This window comes from Chamaea fasciata, unplaced genomic scaffold (genome assembly GCF_029207755.1).
Source record: "Chamaea fasciata isolate MVZ Bird 193981 ecotype frontalis unplaced genomic scaffold, bChaFas1.0.hap1 SCAF_16, whole genome shotgun sequence".
Lineage (NCBI taxonomy): Eukaryota > Metazoa > Chordata > Aves > Passeriformes > Sylviidae > Chamaea > Chamaea fasciata.
The window spans coordinates 12,088,768-12,102,335 of record NW_027094101.1 but is presented as its reverse complement, the minus strand read 5'-3'; the positions used below and the strand labels follow the sequence as shown (position 1 = coordinate 12,102,335).

The window sequence follows — 13,568 nt, the reverse complement described above, 5'->3', positions numbered from 1 at the left end:
ATTTTTTTGCCAGGTTATATTCCTCTTTTTGGGAGCTCGAGTTTTTCGTTGTTCCTTCAGCCTTTGTTTTGCCAGGCCTGTGTTGAAATATGGAGCCTACAAAGGGCACTTCCCTGTCATGTTCATTTAATAAAAAATTAGTAAAACAAATGCTTATATTACATCCTCTGGGAAAAATGAAGATTTGATTACATTTCATCTGTGAACTCAAAGATTTAAGTTTTTCTTCCTTATGCTCGTATTTGCTTTTTCTATAAAACTATTCATTATCTAAATTTTGCTGATAAACTACCATGAATCCTGTTAATTCCAAAGGCCTTTTTATTTGATTAAATGTGGCAATTTGCTGGCCATATTTCACGTTTGAGATCTAAACTGAAGGTCACTGAAGTGACAGTGATTCCACCTTTACAAAGCAGAAGAGAAATCTTTGTAGACAATATTCACTGAAATAATGCGTTTTAAAATTGTATCCCCCTAAGTATAAAAATAGAAGAAACAAGTTCAAAGAAGAAATCTTACCAGCATGATGTTCTTAAAATAATTTCATTTAGGCTGTAGTAGATGATTTGTATGATTTTAGATAATTATATGAAGCAAAGCCAAGGATTTCTACAGCATATTATTTATACTCTAATTTTTTTAACTTGAAAAATTAAAATTGCTGAGTGACTGTAGGAGCTGAGTTTTGTGGTTGTAGTCTCATTCATATTTGAATAGCTGAATGAATATCTATAGAAGGATGGAGCCGTTAGATGAAAATGTAAATTGTTTCCTATGGCTTGATGTTTGATTATATACTGTCCTTAGAACAGTCTTTCTTTTTATAACCTCGTGTTCTCACCCCCTATCATCAACATGCATTTGGAGAAATCTGCCTTTTCTCAGCCACAGATCAGAAGAATTCCAGTCGTCAAATTACTTTGATGAATTTAAGCTACTTTTGCTTAGAAGTGGGCTCAGATGCTTCCCTGCTGAGAGTCAAACACATTCTCAGCCCCATTATAATAGCATTTTCACTGACTGAGTTTCAGCAGCCTGGCACTGAGGCACTAAGGAAGGTTGACCTACAAACTGCAAGTCATTAAAACCTCTACCCCTCCTGGCTACTATCTTCATTACTTTTGGGACTGGTTAATAGCATTTAATGCTTCCTGATGGGACAGCCCTTTTCATAAAATTCTTTTTATGAAGTCCATTCTTCAGTTGTGTTCTAATGCTGCCACTTCTACTGGTTATTTTGGGGTGAGGATATTAAAAAGTTGGTAGCAAAATAAATTCTGTGGTTATTACATATTCCTACCCATCTGATTTCTCAGCTGGGCTGAAGGAGCATTATGGGTTTTTTTTTCTGAACTCAAATCCAGGGTTACAAAACCTGTTGATTATTTTACCTCTCATCTCAACCTCTAATATTACTATCTGACAGTAGAAAGTGTGTTTTCAGATAGTCTGATTTTCAGATGAACCCAAATCAATTTTTGGGATTCATACCATTCTGTTGTGAATAAATTCAACTGTTAGACCTCACTTGATTGTAAGGTCTTGAAAGGCTGCTCTTAGTTCCATGTTAAGTTTCCATCACATCTGATCCTCTTCCTGACAGAATTGCACCTCACTGCTCTGCCTTCCACTAATTCCATCCTAAGTTTTTTAGTGCTTTGCTTTACTTTAGACATTTTATGCTCTGTGACTTTATTAAGAGAGTAATGCAAGGCAAGCATAGAAAACAATTACATTACTTCAGGCTTCTCATTCAAACTCATCCTTTGTGTTGCTGATCCGTTGAAAATGATAAAAAAAAAAAAATCACTATCTTGTCTTAGCATCTCCTATGACTGCTGAGCCTCTCTTACAGGTTTTGGATTTGGCAAACTCTTATGGACTAAGTGACTCTCCCTGCTATCTCTGTTTTCTTCCTTTTTCTCCTCTTTTGTTAAGACAAAGCCTTTTTTCTCATAAAAATGTAATTTAAAAAAAAAAAAAGTTACTTTTTACTTCATTCGTTTATGGGCCTCTCTGCTTTTCCAGTGACATTTTTTGAGGAAAGCATTCACTGACAAAGATTTGAGGTCAGTGACCCTCCTTGTGATTCTTTCCAAGGTGTGACTGCCATGAAGAGTAAAGAGAATTTAGGAATGCTCAATTGTTGCAAAATATGTACCTTAATATGTCTGTCTGAAAGCTGAGTTGAATGGTACAATTCAAAGGAAAAAATGTTCACAGACCACACTGGGGGTTCATTGTTTCCCAGAGGCATTTCCTCAGTGTCTCCCCACAATTTCAATGGGTTTTAATTTATTCCTTAGGACTCCAGAAGAACAACTGCTGTAAATGTTGCCAAACGTAGGTGTTCATTGCAAAGAATTAATTACTGGAAATGATCTCTGGGCAGGACTTTCCAGATCGTGACTTTCAAGCCCACAAAGGTGTTACGTATCTTACACTGCTGGAGCTTGGGCTGCTTTTGAGTTAGCTGGATTTTCTCTATCACTTCTGTTCTTCTTGTGAAAGTATTTTCTATCAATATTTAGTGTTTTCCATCGATACTTAGAAAATTACAGATGCAAGTGAGGAAATTTTAAGGTTTTCTGACCTTTTTTTTTTTTTTTTTTTTGGTAATTGTCATTTAGGTCAGTGAAATTTCTCTTAATTTTGACAGTTTAAGAGTGTCCCTAAAGGCTGCAGTATGTCATTTAACATGTCCGCCATTTCAGATATCAGTTTTTCCTGGCCATTCTCTCAAATCCATTTCCACCCATTTGCTTAAGCCAACTCTTCTGAGCACTGGTTTGTTGGATTTGTTTCTGTTTATTTAGTTAATTGCATTTTTTTTAAGACACAAATTAACAATCAATGTATTGGGGAAACTTGCTTCTAGAAATACCTATTGTTTGGAAAGGAGTGATTTTTCCAAGGCAGACAGACTGCAGCTGAACATCACACTTACGCAAAGATAACTGCACTGGATTAGATCAGTTCTCCATCCAGTCCAATACCTGTGACTGCAAAGGAGCAAAAGCCAGATGAAGAAAGAAAAGAAAAGCTGTAGGACTGGAGGAAGTGTGTAGGTCTGCAGTTCTCTGAACATTATGTAAAACTATCTTTTGCATTTTCCTCTGCATATTGTATTAGTTTTATTAAATTTTATACAAGGCTGTATACTTGGAAAAGGACAGAAGTTAATGGTTCCAGCAGCAGGTCACATTCTGTCACTACTCTATTTACACTGGTCAATTCTCAATCCTGTTGAATATGCAGAAGTACTTACAGCATTCATATTTCAAACAGATGATGTATATGTTGTTTTTCCTTAAAAGGAATGTTTTCCAGTAGGATTCCTTTAAGACTTATGCGGTTGCTTGCAAAGTTGTCAACAGAATATCAAGTTCTGCATGTTCATCTTTCTGATTTTGACACATTGCTTTTATATTTCTTACAAAATATGGTATTTGCACTTTCTAAGACTGTTCTAATTTATTTGCATTGCCATAAGGTTGGTTCGTACTGTATCACAGGCATGTAAATCTTTGCAGAATTACTGTGTGACCTTTTTGTCAGATAGAAGGACCTAGAAAAGCCCCAAAGCCACAGCAGTAAGGTAGTAATACAGAAATCACCATAATTACAGTATTTGCCTTTACATGTTCAGCCAGCCAGGCCTAAAAGTTGTGAATTTTTTTCATTTTCTTTTTTTCAAATTCAAGGCTTCTTCTAAAATTTGATGTCAAATGAGGATTGAAATTAAATTATATTTCCGATTTAAATTTTTTATACATCACTATTTCCATTTGCTTGTTTTTATTAGGGTTTTGCTAAGCAATATTTGGTTTGTTTATTTATTTACATACTGAAAAAAAATCAACACAATGAAGCACATCTGATGTAACATGACTGCCAGCAGAACTAGATTTGATTTTACCTGTCTCACTGATGAATTCATTCATGAAATACCTCTTCTAACACTGACACGCAAAATATGTACAAAGGAGAAATGAAGTAATGAGACACTGCTTAAAAAATTGGAAGAGGAAACAAAGTGGGAAATTTTGTTTGTTATTTTGGGGTTTCATTATTATTTTTTCAATTTAAAAGTTATCAAGAGAGAAGTTTAACAGAATGAAAGCCTCTAATACTGTTCAGTTTCTGGTTAAAATATTTTAAGTCTCACATGGAATGGTAATTAATTTTCTCAGTTCCAATGACAATATAAAAATATCTGTGTTAATTTCTTTGTTATATGATTAAGTTATTTCTGTTTGGTCTGGATATTATGTGGATTCAGATGTATTTCTAAGGTGTACCACTCTTGCCTTTGAAGGACTAAAAGGTACTTTTATGTACACGGCGCAACCCCAAAAAGTGAGAAAAGAGAGGAAAATATCTTTCCATTATTACACACTCAAGAGCTGGTTAATAATCCAACTCTTGAACAAAAGCAAAGCTCTTTTCAGTTGGAAAAATCACTGGATAATTTAGATGACTTGAGGTCACCAAAGTCTCTAATGTCTCACCCCCACTCAAAACAGGGCTGACTTTAGAAGACAGATCCAATAATGGGATGCAAATATCTCTGACATTATAAATCTGAGCCTGAACTTGGACCTCGGGAGTCTCCTGGTAGCAGTGTTGGCTGAACCAGTCTACACTCTCTTTAATAGTGTCTTCTGAGAAACCCAGAGCCATATGTGACGCCGCCATCCAAATTCCCGGTTTGCTGCCTGCCCTTTGTGCGCGGAGATTCGCGTGAAAAAATGAGTTAAAACTCTTCGGTGACTCCCTCGTCCAGCTACAGGCAGGCTTTTTATAAGGCCCACTGCTTGCTCCAGAACGTGGACACTGCACACTAATCCCTGTTTTTTCTTTCCCTCTGCAGTGCCAGGATTTCCCTACCCTGCTGCGACCGCAGCTGCCGCGTACAGAGGTGCCCACCTACGAGGCCGAGGCCGCACGGTGTACAACACGTTCCGGGCAGCAGCTCCCCCTCCTCCCATCCCAGCCTACGGCGGGTAAGGAGCTCTGCTTCCCTCACCTCTGGCTCAGCGGGGATCCCGGGAGCCTGGGCACCATTCCCAGCCCTGCCGCGTGCGGGTCGTGCCTGCCCGGCGCCGGCGCCTCGCACAGCGGCTTGAAAAATGACTGTAATTTGTACTGCCATGCTTGGTGGCCTTAAGCGTTTCAGATGTCACATACTGTTATGTAAATGCTCCCACAAACGGAGTGCTCCGGAACGGGGGAGATTGTTTCGGCTAAAGGTATATTTTTGATGATTGCAAACATCTGGTTATTAAGGAGGTTGGATCGAGTTAACTTCTTTTTCTTCAAATCGCCTGCCGAAAGTTGTCTCTGCACCTGAAGGCTTAGTGCTGTATTTTTTTAAATACATATATTTTTTTTAAATTGCAGTTTTCTTAGTTTTTTCTAGTTGCCATCCTTGCCATGATGGAAATCTGGGGTGCTTCTCTCAGGGCCATGGGTTTTGTGTATGTTTTTGCTTAAATAATGCCTTAAGATTTCGCTGTCAGTGATTTGCATTTAGTAAAACCAAGTAGTAAACTAAGGAACCAAAAAGAGGAATTCATAGTGTTAATTTCTAGAAACTCTTTAATCTTCTGTATTTCAGAAGACTGCTTGGGTTTTATGAATATTTTTGTGGAAAAGAAAGAAGAAACAATTTCTCCTGTAGCTCTGCAAAAGCTGACACAGAAAGGCTTTGTGTGCTGCACATAATACTTAAAAACCCTAATAACATTAGCAAAAGATTTTCAGCTGTGAAGAAATTGGGGAATCTGGAAAATCAGAAAACTTGGCAGATCCTAGGCCAGAGCAGTATTTTGTCAGAAAAACTTGATTTGCCACTACCTCTCTGTAGAGCTGCTGGATCTTTCTGGGGAGGGGTCAGGAAAGGTTGGCCTGGGCAGTGAGAGAGGGTGATATCTCTCTCTGTCTCTCTCTGTCTCTCTCTTTCTTTCTCTTTCTCTCTCTCTTTCTCTCTCTCTTTCTCTCTCTCTCTCTCTCTTTCTCTCTCTTTCTCTCTCTTCCTGTCCCCTTGCCCCATTCCAGTAGGTGATGGGTGCCCTGCACCAGTTCCCACAGTTTCTCAGTAAGCCTTGCTAGGACTAAGCCAAAAGGAGCATCTGATTCCAGACAAATTTGCTAATCTCATTAGTCAGCCTTTAGGCTGACTTTTCAGGGATTTATTTATACAGGCAGTCTGACAATTCCATCACATTGGGCAGTTATTGTCTCAAAGAAATAAGATATTCTGAAAACCAATGTAAAAATGATACCACAGAATCAGGTTATTTTGTAAAAGTGTATTCTATTGATTTGACTGTTTTGTGTAGTTTATTAGGCAAAACAGTATTGCAACTACTGGAGATAGACAGTTTTCTGAAGTTTGCCTGAATTACTTTTGGATAAGGATGATGTCCCACCAAAGTTATCCTTCTGTTGCCATACTCTCAGTCAGTCCAGGCATTTGTACATGGCAAAGATGGAAGCAAGTTTAGAATACCCTGCATTAGATTTCAATCAGAATTCCTCAGCTACCAAATGGATACTGCATCTAAAGAAAGTGGACTCTCCGTCTCTACCTTGTTTAAAGACAAATTCTTAAATTCAAACATTGAGTGAACATGCAGTGTGATAACAAGGTGGGCCGCTCAGTTTCGTGTCATTAACATCACACCTCAGTTAAATACAAAGTCATAAAGGCCTATACAAAAATAATTACCAGCTATGTGTGATTGGACAATACTTTTTGGTTAGTATTTCCAAAATGAGTCAGTACTTTCTGACTAGTACGTAACTTAAATTTGCCTTAATTCGAGGCCACATGTGGGTCCTCTATGTGTACATGTGTGTGGTATACACATTATTATGCTTAGTTCAGTGACTCAGCTGCAAGAATTCCGTTTCCATGTAGCACATGGATATCCTCATGTAATCGTACTGCTGCTTGCCAGCACCTTTAGCAGGAAGTTGGATGTGCAAGCACAGAGAACTCCTGGTGTAAGTCAGAGCAGAGGTTTTGCAGTCAGGTCCAGCAGTGCTCCAACTGAACTGGTTTCCAGGAGGTCAGCTCAGCACTCCCACTCCTCTGCAGGGTGGTTTGACAGGCTGAGGCTCATTCCCATCGTGCTTGTGCCAAATCTGACTTCAGAGGGAGCCGTGCATTGCACTGCTCACGGGTCCTGTCGTGTCCTTGCTCTGATGGCTTCCAGCTGTCTGAGAGGAACCCCTGCCCATCTAGGGCTCACCTTGCCAGGAAACAGAATTTGACACGGCAAAAGTTCTCAATTACTTAGCCCTGTCTTAAATCATGTAGATGTTAGTTCAGATATTTAATTTTCAGATAATTAATTTAATTTAATCCACCTGTGCCTTCCAATAAGTCCCTGCTTTCTGAATTTCATTTTGTAACTCATGGGTCAGTACAGAAGTTGCACTGATCCACAGCTGGGGTAGTAAAGCTTTTTTTCCCCATAATTTCTTTGGCCTGATGTATTAGGTCTCATGTTGGTATCTTCACTGATACAAGAGTGTAACATGAAATTTCTGTGTGATGCTCGGCTCACTTTTTCTATTCTGTGACCTATCAAAGAAGCAGAAAGAAATTTTCATCTGAAAAAAAAATGTTTTATCAATGGAAATAAATTATGAGAATGTGGTTTTTGGTCACAATATGAATAGAAGTCAAGGAAAATTACTGGGGTAATAAAGAGATCACAGAGAATGAATCAGCTTAGAGAAGGAAGCAAACAACTTGGAATATCATTTGTTGATAAGAAAAATGGAGTAAGTTTTGAATGCTGTTTTGCAATTAATTTAGTAGCAATTTCTTTTTTAACTCAAGGAAGGAGCCCGGCCTTACAACCAAGAAAACAATTTCACACTTAAATATTTTCAGTCATAAAAAAGACACTTTTTTTATAATGATAGATACAATTTTAAGAATAATTTTACATTCAAATCTATCAATGTTTAGTTAGAAAAATATTTCCTTTCAAGAAAGAACCTACATGTAGTTGCAAAACATAAAGCTAAAGATTGCAATTACCTTCCTCTTATTTTCTTTTATTTCATTAACCTTAGATCTTGATCTACTTCTAGGTCTTGTGGCCATAAGGCAGGATGAGTTATGGTGGTTCCTGTTGGAAGGTGTCTTCTGCTGTGCCTCCCACTTGCCGGGGAGCAGCAGACAGGCTTTGCCAGGTCCCAGGGAAATTGCTGGGTACAACCATGCTTAAGGCCGTTATTTTCTTAGAAATCAAAGAACAGCACATGTGCTTTAAAATGTGTCATTTAAAAATTGAGTTACTGTTCATGAGATACATGGCACTGCCCCAGTAATTAATGGATCCTTCACTTCTGAGTGAGATATTTCACAATTCCTTGAGACAGCATCTTGTTTATTAACTCATGGAAAGTGCTTCGCTTTTAGCACCTGTGGCATCCTCTCTAAAGCCTTGAAATATGAGAGTGTACTTACAACTACATATAATTAATTTATGTATCATTAAATGCCCCTGACACTGAAATGGGGAGTAAAGCTTGGTTTGTGTGAGAACACTGAATGTTGAAATTTAGAGTTCGGAAGTCTGCACTGCATAGGGAGCTTAACTGCAAAATGGTGCAGCAGGAGAGGGAAACAAGGGATCTTTAATCTGTTGTCAAGAAAACCCAGAGTCTTGGTATATCTGGTAGTAGAGCAGTAGCAGATAGCAGGAGTAGTGAAACTAATGAGAAGGCTTTCTGTTTCAGCATCCTTTGCTTTAAATTCTTCACAAGTGTAAGTGTGTGATGACTTTGTCTTCACATTTCCTCTCTGCTGCTTTCAGTTCTGATGAAGCTAACAGAGAATTAGCTTTCAGTGTGTGTCTCCTCCTCTGCAGTCTTTCCTGGGAAGGCAGGAGAGAGCAATATGCTTTTTTTCTCTTTGAAAAGAATAGTTAAAAAAAACCCCCAACCCAACCCTAAATAGAATTGTGAATTTGTGGGGAGTGTGGAGGAGAAATAACAGAGATAATTCAGAAACTGTTCCTCTTGTTAAAATAAACATTCTCAAGTGCTACTTGTTAACTGATTCAAAATGAAAATGCAGCTTTATTTTTAAACCCTTATTCTGAACTCTAAATATAAGAAGATTAGTATGAGCTACTACATCTCCTCTGATTGTTATGGGTTTTTCCTACTATCTTTCCTTGGGCTCATGTAAATTTCCTCTTACTTTGGACTCTGTGTATACATGCAATTGTTGGAACAAAAAATGGTTTTTGCCAGCATATATTGATTCATGTCTGCCAGCTTTGTTCTCTGCAGCAATGCCCTCAGTCAATATCACAAAGCAACTTGTCCATGGCAGAAACTGTTGAAGCTGGAAAGGCAAGAAACTGGAATTAGAGAACATTCTAAAAAAGTTCAAACTGCCTCTTACAAGAGTTTCAGTTCTATGTTTACAGCACTTAAAACCCTGTTATTAGAGTATGGAAACATGTTGCTTTAATTTTGTCTTTGTTTTAAATAAGGCTGTAGCTTTATTTATGTCTCTTCTATCATTTGTCTCATGAAGGCCTTAGAGAAGGGGCTCATGTTAAAGGTGATTTCCAAAACGAGGGCTGGACAGTGTAGGACAGTGAGAGGGACCCTCCCAGCAATCAGAAAACACAACTGTTGTTCCTCAGCTGCTTTCCTGTAATTGTGCTGGGGAGGTGATGGAGAGCTGTGGCCATTGCTGTGCCAAGGAAGGGAATTGATGCTGACAATGGCTACCTGCAACAGGGGCTAGACAGAGTTAAAAGAGTAAAGCAGATATTTATTAAAGGCCTTTAACAGATACACCTTGGGCAGTGCAAGAGCCTGGCAGCGGCTACACCCAAGAGGGACAAGGGTCATGAGTTTTTCAGACAGAAATAAGTTTGGTCTGTTTGCATATCAGAGGTTAATCCTCAAATTGCAGCTTCAGGTAATGAAGTCATATTCCCCCGGTTTGTGTCTCCTCCCCGATTCACTTTTGTTTGTACTTTTTGGGGCCTGAGGAAGTCTGTCCTTGGTTCTCAGGTCTGGAAGGATTGTTTTGTCTGACCAAAATGTGAAGAGTGCTTGCTAACACTTTATAAGGAGTTCAGAGTTATACACTAGTGCAGCACAGGATCTGAAAAATAGAAAAGCTAAAACATAAAGTATCAGAATCAGGGGTGTGATGCCCAATTGCTCCCTTGACTGCACCACTCAGGGTGAGCCTCTGGTTGGGTGTACTGCCCTGGCGGGATGTGTGTGGCTGAGGGCCGTGGATGCTCACCTGCTGGGAAGTTACTCAGCTAAGGTTTGTGCAATCAGGGACTGTCTTTTTATGTCATTGATAGATTATTCAACTCAATCCTTTTGAAAGATAAGGACAGAAAAATGATAATGAAGACAGATGTGGTTCTCCCAGAATATTATAAAGGTGGAATCTAAACTAGTAAAGAGTTTGTGTTAATATAGTTACAAAAAGTGATTATGAGACACAGAGACTTAAAGAATTTCCTTTTTAGAGAAAAATAATTTCAGGAAATGATTGCCACATATGATGTTATTTGGATGCACATTTTCATATTAAATCAAGATTTCTCACTTCTCCAAGCTTTCCTTAGCAGAATAAAATAATAAAATGCAACCGAATAAACCCCCCAAATTTGTTCTTTTTAATGCCTCCAGGAAGTGCATTAACACATCCATTCCTTGGGTGAGGTAATTCAGATTTCAGTAACATGGCTATTTGGAAATCCTGTGTTGTTTTACAAGAAGCACAAGACCTACCTGTCTATCAAGATTTTTTTTTTCAATATAAAGTGTAAAGGGAGCTGTTGTAAGATGGGTACCTGTGTGATGCCTTCAGTCTCTTCCCATGCTCAAGACATACTCCTTGTTTTCTGCCTAGAGCCTCAGAGAGAGAAAAAGGGGTGATAAACCAAGCAAATTAAACCAAAATAAAACAAACAAACAAAAAAGCCTTGGAAATTTATATACTAAAGCAAGGAAAAGCAAAGCTTAGTTCTTGGTGGTTTACACTTTGTACTAATGGTGAAGGGTGCAGTTAGAAAATACAATTGACCCCATTGGTAAGATTTGGTCAGGAATCAACAAATGAAAAGAACACTGAATAGAGGAAATATTCTCTGAAAAACTATGGAAGTGTGAAGAATTACTTTTCCTCAAACTTCAGGAGAAGTAGAAGGGTTTTTATTTAATATCACTGTCATAATACAAGATTATAGGGAGGAAATAAGATACAATCAGCTGATTTTTTTTTGTAGTGCAAGTTGTGCTTGGGACTGTTACACTCATTTGCCTGATTCTGTCACTTCATCTTAATACTGGCCATGTCTAATGATGGAGTTATGCATATATGTCTCACTTTAGTGCTGGGTACATTTTTCAGAGTAGTATTTATGAAGTGGTTTCATTTAGAACTCAAAATAAGTTTCTGTCTATACGTGACTGGAAGGAAGACCGGGGTGGATGAATGAACCTGTCCAAGAGTACAACCAGCTGCACTTAGGAATGAAAAATTTCTCAGCCCCTATTCATCTTTGCTGTGTATCAACAGATCACCAAGAGGAGGAAGGACAAAAGTTTCCCTCTCTGACACATGCTTTCTCCAAAGCATTGTTTTCTGAGTAGCAGTGTTTAATTGTAATTGAGGGTAGGGTGTCTGGATGTGCAGTGATGGGTTGGCCTCGGCTGGCTGCCAGACCCTCACCCAGCTGTGCTCTCCTTCCCCCTCTCAGGAGTACAGGGGGACAAAGGAGGATGGAAAAGCTCCTGGGCTGAGATAAAGACAGGGACGTTTCATGCCAATTGCCATCATGGACAAAACAGATTTGACTTGAAAAATGAATTTAATTTCCTACTGAAGTGCAGTTAGAGGGTTATAAACAGAGGAGGGACCTAAACCACCTTCCCCCAGCTCTCTCCCATCTCCAGCAGGAGTGGCCCAGGGATGTGAGGACCCCAGGGTTGGGGCTGTGGGGCCCTCATCTCCAGTAAACTCAGTATTCTTTGTGTGTCATCTCATCCAAGTCCTCCCATGCTGTCCATGGTTTTGTGCTCCTACCTCACAGTCATGTGGAATGCTTTATTTCTTACGTGCAAACAGGTAGAGAAAAACATGCAGTGTTTTAAAATAATCAGAGTATCCCAACCAAAACCAAGGTGAAGGTACCGTGCAGTGTAGGTAACAAGCTCTCTGAAAGCTGCCAGTGCAGACCAGGTTTTGCATATTTTGCTCTGCAGACATAATAAATAGAAAATATATGAGTAAAGGTCTGACCTTACTGAAACAAATGGCAGACACTCTGATTTAAGTGGAGCTCAGTTTTCACCTGTTATTATTCCATGGCAAACTTTTATCATCAGTGTGGTTTTATCCATGTCGCTGTGTGCATATTTATGATTTTCTCACGTGATTCTGACTTAGCCACATACCAGCTCAGCCCTGTGGGGTTTGGTCATTGACCTCCATAGGTCAGTTTTATTTCTGCCATGAAAATCTTTGTTGGAATTGCAAAATGGCTTAGGCTAGCAACTTGGTTATAACTATTATTCCTAGATAATGGTATTCCTCAATTGAAAATACTGTTGCAAAAAACCCTTATTGTTTTATTAGCTCTCATGTTTAGCTTGGGTTGATTCTGATATTGGAAATACACATTTCAAGTTGCAGAACTGCCAAATGGATGTAAAATTGCAGGAATGACCTAATGGGTGTAATTGTTAGGCCACTGTTGTGCAGTTCCAGTTTTATTTAGTCTAGTCATTTAAGCTGTCTTTGTCACAGTGTGTCATTTATCCTGAAGGGTTTAGAATCTTTCACTGTTTACACTGATGATTGATCTTAGCTGAAATGACACCATCTCCGGGTGAGCTGGTAACAGCAACGTTACCACTTTTTTTTTTTTTTTTGAGAGAAGAAGTAGTAATGTATCATCCAACCCAAACAGAGGAGCTCAGAACCACTGGCATGTTTGCCAAAGCTGTAAAATGCTCAAGTAGGCAAAGTTAATATTTTTTTCATAGGAATAGCACCCTGAAATTCTCAGCAGACCAGCTGTCACTATTGGGAATGTGCATTGAGCCAACAATGCAGTACCTATGGGTTCTCTCACCTCAGTGTAGACTGAATATTGAGATTTCATCCAGTGGGTAGAACACGACCAGCATAATGATTTCACCCACTCTTCTCACCATTTCAGTTTAGGCTGTGTTTTGTTTGCCATCTAAGTAGTGAGAAGTAACCCTTTATTTTAGAGGGTCAGCATAACTGCAGGACAAGAAAGCAGTGCTTCAAGAGTTAGCTTTTTGTAAAGGTGTTGAAACTGGAGGTAGGATTGGCCCACTGAAATTTTTCATAGGAAAGAAAAAATGCTGTCAATATGTGGTTTCTTAAAACCAAAAAGAGGGAAAGAAAAAAAAAAAAACCCAAACATAATCAAAAGTCTTTTCCAATCCTGCCATGCTTTGCCTTCCTTTGGCTAAGCATTTGGCATACTTGATAAGATGATGTATTTGGTACAGGTTCACTT

At 38.8% G+C, this 13,568-nt stretch overlaps 1 protein-coding gene across 37 annotated transcripts in view; it reads left to right on the top strand.

Annotated features, from left to right (window-relative positions):
• Positions 1-13,568, top strand: part of RBFOX1 (RNA binding fox-1 homolog 1) — a 1,151,565-nt gene that overhangs the window by 1,099,126 nt on the left and 38,871 nt on the right. For all 37 annotated transcript variants that reach the window (XM_066197674.1, XM_066197696.1, XM_066197682.1 and 34 more), the window contains one exon: positions 4,877-5,009. In XM_066197674.1, coding sequence (XP_066053771.1) covers positions 4,877-5,009 — 133 coding nt within the window. The remainder of the gene's footprint in view (positions 1-4,876; positions 5,010-13,568) is intronic.